The sequence below is a fragment of the Micromesistius poutassou genome (assembly GCF_964030765.1).
Source record: "Micromesistius poutassou genome assembly, chromosome: 8".
NCBI classification, from domain to species: Eukaryota; Metazoa; Chordata; class Actinopteri; order Gadiformes; family Gadidae; genus Micromesistius; species Micromesistius poutassou.
The window spans coordinates 6,556,808-6,566,807 of record NC_140278.1 but is presented as its reverse complement, the minus strand read 5'-3'; the positions used below and the strand labels follow the sequence as shown (position 1 = coordinate 6,566,807).

Genomic DNA, 10,000 nt, shown 5'->3' with positions numbered 1-10,000 from the left:
TATAGGCCCGGGCCTTTAGTTTACTCAAGCGCATCGCGGCCCAGGCCTTTGGAAGGAGGCCAGAATTAGAGGCAGGCCTCTATTTCTATTTGAGCAAAACGGACTACCAGTAGAATGAATAAAAACGAGATTTTTGATCTATTTGAACCTATAAAATAGGTTAATTTATTGAAAAAGTACAGTTACCATAACATATGGTATGCATACAGAACATTAACAACAAATACCGGTAATTCAGGCTAAATTAACAAAAACGTAGCAAACATACCGGTAGTGAATTGTGAACACTTTGAAGTTAAAAACCATAAAAATCTTGAAAATGCCAACTTTTCATCGGATTGCTCCGGACTCGCTATCTGTACTGCTTCTTCGAATCTGTTTGGTGTGTGTGTGTGTGTGTGTGTGTGTGTGTGTGTGTGTGTGTGTGTGTGTGTGTGTGTGTGTGTGTGTGTGTGTGTGTGTGTGGTGCGCGTGGCCTTGTGTGTAAAAACACTGGCTCCGATTGGCTACCATGAAACATGACTCTGCCTTAGCCAATCATAATCGCTTATCTCGTTGTTAATCCACCCGGTCTCTTCACTAGCAGTTTGTTTATGGAGCCAGGGTTGCGTTCGGATTACGCAGTTTATTCAATCAATTCATAGTAACGCACCGCATTTAACGTTCAGTAACGATAACGGCGTTGTAACGACGGAAACAGTAATTAGTTAAATTACCCCGTTACTGAAAGAATAACGGCTACCTAACGCCGTTATTTTAAACGGCGTTATTCCAAACACTGCTGAAGTCTCACGTGCTAGTCAAGAGCGAGGTGATTGAAAGAAACAGATACAGGCCAATATTAGAGGATTTACGGTATATGTGTGTGTGTGTGTGTGTGTGTGTGTGTGTGTGTGTGTGTGTGTGTGTGTGTGTGTGTGTGTGTGTGTGTGTGTGTGTGTGTGTGTGTGTTTGTGTGTATCTGTGTTTGTGTGAATGTGTGTGTGTCTACATAGACACAGACAAAGTGAAGCTTCTCTTTTAGTTGACTTTGTGTTTGTGTAGCAAAAAGAAGTGCATCATCTCACTTTCAACATTCAGTACAATCTGTGATGAGAGTTTGACAGCCAGTAAGATGTATAACCCAGGAAAGTGTCACAACACACAAATTGTAATACTTGCGTAGAATAATGGAGATTGGCGTAATCCTATCAATTTTTGTTTCCCCTATACCCTGGTATCTATCACATTTTAGGTTCAACAACAGACACATTCCAGGTCTTTGAAAAGCTCTCTTATCACTCTTCCTCCTCTTCTGCTTAGTATTGTTAGCCGCATATGGACAGTTCAGTGTCCAGCATTGTTTGCTTGCTTGTCACTGGCTCAGAAATAACCAATTTAGTCTTGTCCAATGGTTAAGGACCTCCTTATTCTTCTCTGTCATTTCCATGGCAGAGGCTCAAGAGCAAACCACATGATCACGTTTAGAGTTGGTCCATACGGTACCTCCAGAGTGCACCAGTAGATGCATAGATTCATGATGGTGGTGATTGTGGTGGTTGTAGTGGTGGTAGGGGTGGTGGGGGTGGGGGACAAAGCCTGAAGTTATTTCCACCTTTCCCCCTTTGTCCATTCACTCATACCACTCAGGGTTGAAGCATACCCTGTTACACTTAATTACATATTTCCTTTAAATATCATTTGTATAATAACCATAATATTCCTGCCAACGGTGTTAAACTGTGCTTGAGCAAGGCACATCTCGACTAACATCATCATAATCATCATCCTAAACGGCACCAAAGGACGTCTCAAGTGAAATTCTTGGGTTATGTTATTGTAATTATTTTTAATCAGTAGGTAACAGGGGTAATATTAAGACAAAATGTACCTTGAATGAATCCCTTGAATCAACCAGTCTCCAAAATTCTGTGTGTGTTGTGTGTGTCTGTGTGTGTCTTTGTGTGTCTATGTCTTTGTAGGTGTATGTGCCTGTGTGTGTTGTGTGTCTGTGTCTTTGTAGGTGTGTGCATATGTGTGTGTGTGTGTGTGTGTGTGTGTGTGTGTGTGTGTGTGTGTGTGTGTGTGTGTGTGTGTGTGTGTGTGTGTGTCTTTGTGTTCAATCCCAGGTAGAGGGAAGACAAGGCTTCTCGGGAAGACAGGTTGAAGATCAAGTAGAAGGAGGAGAAGAGAGGAAGGGAGGAAGGAAGGAAGGTGCCAGTGGCCCAGGGGGAGAGGGGAGAGGGGAGATGGGGCTGGAATAATTACCTACCTGATTATAGTGTGTGTGTAGCATCTGGACAATTGTTTAGCTAAGGAGAGAGAAGGATGGTTTTCGTGTGTGTGTGTGTGTGTGTGTGTGTGTGTGTGTGTGTGTGTGTGTGTGTGTGTGTGTGTGTGTGTGTGTGTGTGTGTGCCCCAAAGACACACCTGGAGAGAAGCTGTTCAGTGTTTCAACTTGCATGCCTGTGGCACAATTCACTTGGTCCCTGTTTCCTATCCCCCCCCCCCCCCCTCCTCCCCTCTCTCTCTCTCACACACACACACACACACACACACACACACACACACACACACACACACACACACACACACACACACACACACACACACACACACACTCCTGCCCCCAGGCAAGTGACAGCATGAGTGGCTTCCACACCAAGGCATATGAGTTAGCAGAAATTTCCTTTAGTCTATTCATATTTAGTGATCTCTTTCATGTGAAGTTTTCTCAGTCTTTATTTGTCTGCTAAAGTGGAGGAACTCATATCGAGGAACTAAAACGTGTTAAATATAAACGTGTTAAATATCTCCATCCTTATTCCAGACAGGAAGAATCATGTTTGTGTCAAAGGTGACATCCTAAAACGGTCTGAAAATCAAATCCACGGAATGTTCAGAGTTACTCACCTGCAGGGACATGCAAACATCTACAACACACATATAGTGTTTGTTTCAAGCTGCTCGATGCCTCCTAAAAAAAGACACCTGACCGGAGCGATGGGGCAGATGTGCAGTGTGCCGTGCTCAAGTCTAACCGCAGCGGCAACACTTGGCAAAAAGCCCTCGATGCAGATAAACGGTGCCATTCACGTCTGTTAGACACCATCAACATCATTTCTCTCTCGTTAAACGCTCGTTTAAACGGGGACGCTGCCGTGCTCTCCAAACCGGAGGACGCGCGCAGAGCAGAGCGGAGCATCGCATCGCGGTTCATCCCCCGCACCTGCTCCGTTCACCGGAGCACGAGAACCAGAGCCACTTAACCGGAGGGCCACCGGAGTCACAAACCTGTTTTTTTTATTAGTCGATGTTTTTTTCATTGCTTTTTTCACCATTGAAACCCCCTCGATTCTTTCCCGTCCACTCCCTCCCGTCAAGTGTCCGGGTGGGCACTGGGCAGACGGACACCGAAGTGCCACCCGAGGTGGAGCAGAGCACGCTCGATGCGCCCTGCAGTGACTCAAATATCCCCCGTGTCCCCCTGCGCCCTCCCTCTGGCGTCCCGGCTGCGCCCTGAGCAATCTGTGCGGAGTGGAGGGCTGGGACGGGGAGGGAGGGGGTGAGGGAATCCAGAAGAAGAAGAAGAAGAAGGAGAAGAAACACCCACCACCTCAAGGGCTCTTGTCTGGACGACTGACCGGAACGCACCCGAAATAGTGGGAGACCCAACGAGAGAGACAAGGAGCGAGAGATAAAGAAAGAAAACAATTCACGGACATAAACGACAGCAGGATCGTATCAAGGCAGGAGAGAGTGAGATTTGGGGACGCAGGACGCTTTTCATTGATGATTTAAGAGGTAGGGTCCGGGTGCGATTTCATTCATTCTTTGTGCGTCCAGCAGAGCGCTGATAGCGTGGAGGAGCGTGAGTCCACCCCGCACATCGCCCACCTCCACCCCGCACATCACTCACCTCCACCTCAGCCTGGAGAGGGCAGGATCAGTCGCTTCACATGGCGTTTAGACTCCTATATTAGAGCACCTATAGAGTGGAATAAAGTGATATTCTATAATATAATTGTCTATGATTCTAGCCTGATATAATATCATATTTGTAACAGGCACAGCAACAATAAAATGAATAATATAAGACAACGCCATAAGACAAATAAATAATTCAAGGAAAACTTTTGAGCATCAATGGTTTTGAGCATCTGTGGTTCTTTTCCACATGAAGTCTACAATCCTTCCGTCTTTTGAGCTTGATATGTGTGCTTTCCCTCGACCAGACTATTAAATACATGACCACTAAGGACTTGGTGGCCCATTTCATTCACAAACTTTCTACTGTAGGTTGGTAACAACCTAAAATAGATAAAACATAATATAACCTTAAAGTCAGGGCATTCAGAGCATTTTCTCACTTTTCAAAGTTATTTGTACAAACCAAACCGCGAATGATGAAACCCTAAATGATCTTAGTTTAATCAGACAGAGGACAGGCGTGCGTGTGGGCCTCTGTGCATTGAGTTAATGATCGAAATGTTCTTAATTTAGTGTTCAAACATCAACAAACGATTGTTTCTAAAGCCATCGTCAATATGTCGTGATAACTGTTAGAAACTGTAACGATGAACGGAATGGTCTCCTCGTTTGAACTTCCATCAGGGATTCACATTATTATTTTTTAATCAACATTCGCACCCGTGCATCGATTGTCAGGTAAATGCGCTAGGCTCCCCGTTTTAAGGCTTCTGGTAGTTTATTAATACGATCCGTATGTGTGTGTGTGTGTGTGTGTGTGTGTGTGTGTGTGTGTGTGTGTGTGTGTGTGTGTGTGTGTGTGTGTGTGTGTGTGTGAGAGAGAGAGAGAGAGAGAGAGAGAGAGGTGGGGTATGCTAAAGACATACGTTATAGTAGAGAGAGGAGTTGAAGACATGACATGGGAGAAAAACATGTGTGACAAGGCAACAGGCTCAGGCAACAGATGCAGAAAAGGATGGAGAGAATGAGAAGAGAGAGAGAGAGACAGACAGACAGAGAGATAGAGAGAGAGAGGGGCTCCCCCTGTGGTACACTTAAACCGCAAACAGTCTCCCTCTTTCTTCTTATTTCTTTCTTTCTTTCTTTCTTTCTTTCTTTCTCTCTTCCTTCCTTCTTCCCTTCCTTCCCTCCTCCCTTCCCTCCTCCCTTCTTCCTTCCATTCTCTGGTTCTCTCTCTCCAGCTGCGCTTGGTCTGCAGTGTCTGTACATTCCGCTCTTTCTGAATGCGACTCTTTTCTAGCTTTTCTCTCCTCTTCTCCTCCTCTATTGTACACTTGCTCTTAATGTCGGTCTCTGTTGCTTTGTTTCTCTCTCTCTCTCTCTCTCTCTCTCTCTCTCTCTCTCTCTCTCTCTCTCTCTCTGTGTAAAGCGAACATTGCCCAAAAATGTAGTGTAAAATAAGACACAGCATAACAAACAAAACAATATTATTTTAATTATTAATAATATAAAAATTTTTGGGGGGGTTAAATCACCGCACATAAAATATATTACACATTTAAATGTGTACAGGGAAGAAGTACTATGACATCAAAGATTGAGATAATGGTCGGGGATGAGTGGATCAAACTATTTCCCAGGACTGGGCCATCATTCTTCTCTTGCACTTCGTCCTTCTCCTTGTCTCTCCTCATCCTCATTCCTCTCTTCATTTCACAGCCGCTCCAACAAAGCAATCGTCTGTCCCTTCTTCACTTGACACTATGGAGGCGGAGACCTATGGGCTGTTCTGTGGGCGTCTGTAGATTGTTACATTACTGTGTGTGTGTGTGTGTGTGTGTGTGTGTGTGTGTCCGTGTGTATGTGTGTGTCTGTCTGTGTGTGCGTGCGTGCATGTGTGTGTGCAAGGGAAGGGCTTTTTCTGTTTGACCAATGTACCCAAGGCTTTTATGACGATATTTCAAAGTGTGCAAATGTTTAGCAACTCTGTTCCCCGAGCTCCCGCCTCCCCCTCTCTTTCTCACCCTACACTTTTTTTTTTTTTGTTGCATTCTCACATATTTACACAAACCCTTATTGTCCGACCCACTCTCGATGACCATTGGTCATCAGGGTTTTCTTCTCCAATTGCACAGTGTAAACAGCTCCTCCCTCCTGGAGAGACTCTCTATAACCATGTCCTCCTCGCCCCCCCCCCCCCCCCCCCCCTCCCTCCCTCCACAGGATGAGGGCTCTGAGGTTCACTGTGTTGCTGCTCACTGCCTTCATAGTACCAGGCCAAGCCCAGAACCTGGAGCTGGAGCAGAATCTAGGTGAGTGGCTTTCTCCTCTCCTCTCTCTCTCCCTCTTCCTCTCCCTCTCCTCTTCTCTCTTCTTATCCTCTTCTTTCTTCCCCTCTCTTTTTCTCTTCTCTCTCCTCTCCTACCCTCTCTTCTCCTTTCATCCCCTCTCCTCCTCTCGCCTCTCCTCTCCCCCTCTCTTCTCCTCTCCCCCCTCTCTTCTCCTCCCCTCTCCTCTCGTCTCCTCTCTCCTCCTCTCCCCCTCTCTCTCCTCTCCCCTCTCATCTTGCTCTCCTCTTTTCTCCCTCCTGCTCATCTCCCTCATGCTATTTCTCACCCCCCCCACCCCCCTCCTCTCCATCCCCCACGGTCCAAATCCATTCATTCTGTGATTGCGTGGCCCCTACCCCCCCCCCCCCCCCCCCCACCTGTCACCACCACCCACCATCAGCCCAGTCAGCCCTGTTACTGTACCGGACTTCCTGCCAGATGGGCGGGGAGGGAAGCGTCTGCCTTTTTTTTGTTGAATCTGTCCAAAAGAAAATGAAGCAAAGAAAATAAGGTTGATCAGTCAGCCTTTAAGCTTTAGCATCTGCTGAGGACGTGGGGTGCAGGAGGAGAGTGGGTGGATCAGTGGGTGCTGGGAGGATGTTTGCGCAGACAACACAGACAACAGTCTGGAGATTGTCAGAGACACTGCTGCCTCAGCTCAATAAACCAGGGCCATGTTCTGCTTTTTACGATTTTGGATTCTGGGTTCTGTCATGTGCCGTGATCTGCCAAACCCGTTTCCATATATTTGAGTCTGAATAGTTTGAGTTTAATCCTATTCTCTTTCTTGCAAATGTTTTGCAAATGTTTGCTTCAGAATGAATGCTTCAGGCCACATTAACACACGTTTCTGTGTGTGTGTGTGTGTGTGTGTGTGTGTGTGTGTGTGTGTGTGTGTGTGTGTGTGTGTTTGTGTGTAGTTGTGTGTGTGTGTGTGTGTGTGTGTGTGTGTGTGTGTTTGTATATGTGTCTAGTTTTGTGTGTGAGTGTGTGGGCGTTGAGCGGCAGCTCAGTAAATGAGTATGAACAGGAGGGTCGCCAGCAAAATCATTTCTAATGGAAGGGGAATGGAGTAAACAATGGAAAATCCCTCATTCCTCAGGCAAGGAGACAATTACCAACCAGACCTGTTGCCATAGCTGTTATAGGTTCTTATTGGGGAATTATCATAACAACAATGATAATAGTAATAATCATGTTAGTACTAATAATGCACATACTAATACTATTAATATCAATATTTACATCAATATTGATATTAATATTACTATTACTGTAAAGAAGAAGCTTCGATTGACCTTAATGATGAAATCCAGTGTGAGAGAAAAGGGACTTGAGTAGAGCATGTATTAACCACCCCTGGCTCTAGGGGTGCTAGCGAGTCACCATAGCGCTCCCCATCAGGAAGAAAACGCTTTACAAAGGCCACCGGCTGCCCAAACACAGCTCTAAATGCCATGAATCTGTTTCCGCTATACTCCAATACAAGCCAGATGCGACCGCCCACTATGCGTAGCGTGACAAATGACATCATCGGATCACCTGGTACTGGTTTGAGTCAATCAGAAGGATCAATTACATTTGACAACAAGCAGCATAATTCTAATGGTTTGAGTTCAGTTCCACAAACGTTTTATGAACGTTTGGGCACGTTCTGGGTTCAATGTGTGTGGTTTCTTATAAGAAATGTCATACAAATCTCATGCAGCACGCCATCTACACACGACAACGTGACACAGTCCCAGTTCACACACAAGACATCCAAATGATTCACAATGGATGATCCCTCACATTATCTCTCTTCCACTTCTCAAACTGAGAAACAAATGAAAGGGAAATAATGAAAATGTTTGACCACGGGAACTGAAAATGCTCGCTCTATAGCAAAATCTAACATTGTCCGAAAGATTGCCTATCACGATTGTTTTGAAACGAAACAGCATAAATAACTGTGAGAATGGAGAAACTAAATGGTTTCCAGTGGAATGGCTATTCATTTGAGTTCAATGAACCACACCGAAAATACAAACGATTACGGGGCGTGCAGCCTCCACACAATTACAGATAGTAACTTGGAAGGTTTTCTAAATTAGAAGTTGACTGCCTGATGCCACAAACACTTGTGGTGTGCAGCAGAAAATGCTTATCTCACTAGCAACTCCCTAAACGCATTCTCCTGTTGCTCAGGACTGAGAACCACACTGAAGTCGCAAACTAAATCGCAGCCTATGATGAGAATATTTCATTTTCTCTTCATTTTATTTCCATCAAATCAATCATGGCATTGGTTATGCTTGGTTCCCACTGCCAGCCTCTGAGCACATTAGGACACGGTTTACCATGCCATACATGGGCAAGGGCCATTTCAGTACTTAGGCAGTTCACTTACACAGAGTGACATCCATGCACTCACGCACCCATGCAAACATTTCAAAAGTATGCGTGGGTGGTGATGGTGATGGTGGTGGTGGTGGTGGTGATGGTGGTGGTGGAGGGGAGGGATAGGGGGGGGGGGTGGAAAACAAAACAGGGTGGGTCGGAGTTCGTGCCTTGAAACAGAGGAGAGTAGAGGAGGAAAGGGGAGGATGAGGATGGGAGGAGAGGGGATGGAAGAGGAGTAGAGAGGAGAGGTGGGGAGAGGACAAGAAGAAGAGGAGAGGAGAAGAGGGGAGCAGAGAGAAGGGGAGAGGAGAGAGGAGAAGAGAGGAGGGGAGGGGTGGGGAAAGGATATAGAAAAGAGGGGAGAAGAGAAGAGAAGAGAGGAGGAAGGAGGAAAAGTGGAGAATAGGGGAGGTAGAGGAGAGAAGACAACAGGAGACAAGGAGAAGAGGAGAAAACCACTCACCTAGATTCTCTTCCAGGTCTAGGTTCTGGGCTTGGCCTGGTAGGGGAGGGGAGGGGAGGGGAGGGGAGAAGCAGTGGAGGTAACTGTACAAGGAGAGAGTTGGGGGAGACTAAGGCGTCTGGGGTCAACACCAAAAGGACATGCTGAGATAAGTAAATAAAATGCATTTAAAAAGGGCTGGGATAGGTGGGGAGAGGGAGGGCCTGGAGAGGATTGGGGTTATGCCTTATCTCCAGGAGCAGAGAGCTTTTTTTTGCTCACAGACACACCACATCAAACGCAAAGCAACGCGCCACGCTGGGCTGTAAGAGCTGCCTTATTGAATAGACAGACTGCACGCAGACGCCTTTTAGCAAAAATGCATGCACAGTGCACACGCATACAGACACACACACACACACAAACAAACACAAACAAAAAAACACAGAGTTGTCGTCCCTAAAACGCACCGCATTAGTCGCTCGCAGGCGGAAACGTCCCAGCGGAGGCAGAGATGATACCAACCTATCAGGCAGAGGAGGAGGGGGGAAGAGACAAGGTAGAAGGAGACAAGGGGGGAGGAGACGAGATGAGGGCGAGTAGAAAAACGGAAGGGAATTTCAACGGCAGGGATCAAAGGAGGAGGCAAGAGAATAGACAAAGAGAGAGAATGGATGGATGGATGGATGAAAGTGTGAGCTGATGGTGTGAGAGAGACGGAGAGGAGAAGATAGAGAGAATAAAACAGAGCAGAGAGAAGGAGGAAGAGATGGAAGCAGAAAAGAGACAGAAAGTGAGTGAAGAACATAGTGAATTACCCCGCGGTAGGGAGAGCTTAAAGAGGGAGGGGGTAGGGAGAAGGCGAAGAGACACACCTGCCTCTCCGCCTGTTCTTTGTCTCCTCGACGTGCGCTGTGTGTGATTCCCTCTTGTTTTA

General features: G+C 46.2%; 1 protein-coding gene across 1 annotated transcript in view; it reads left to right on the top strand.

Moving 5' to 3' along the window:
- Positions 1-6,133: 6,133 nt before the first annotated feature.
- The window catches only part of col14a1a (collagen, type XIV, alpha 1a), a gene marked incomplete at its 5' end in the record, with an annotated part of 103,787 nt that continues 99,920 nt past the window's right edge, over positions 6,134-10,000 (top strand). Inside the window, one exon of the mRNA XM_084471889.1 lies at positions 6,134-6,221. Coding sequence (XP_084328015.1) covers positions 6,134-6,221 — 88 coding nt within the window. The remainder of the gene's footprint in view (positions 6,222-10,000) is intronic.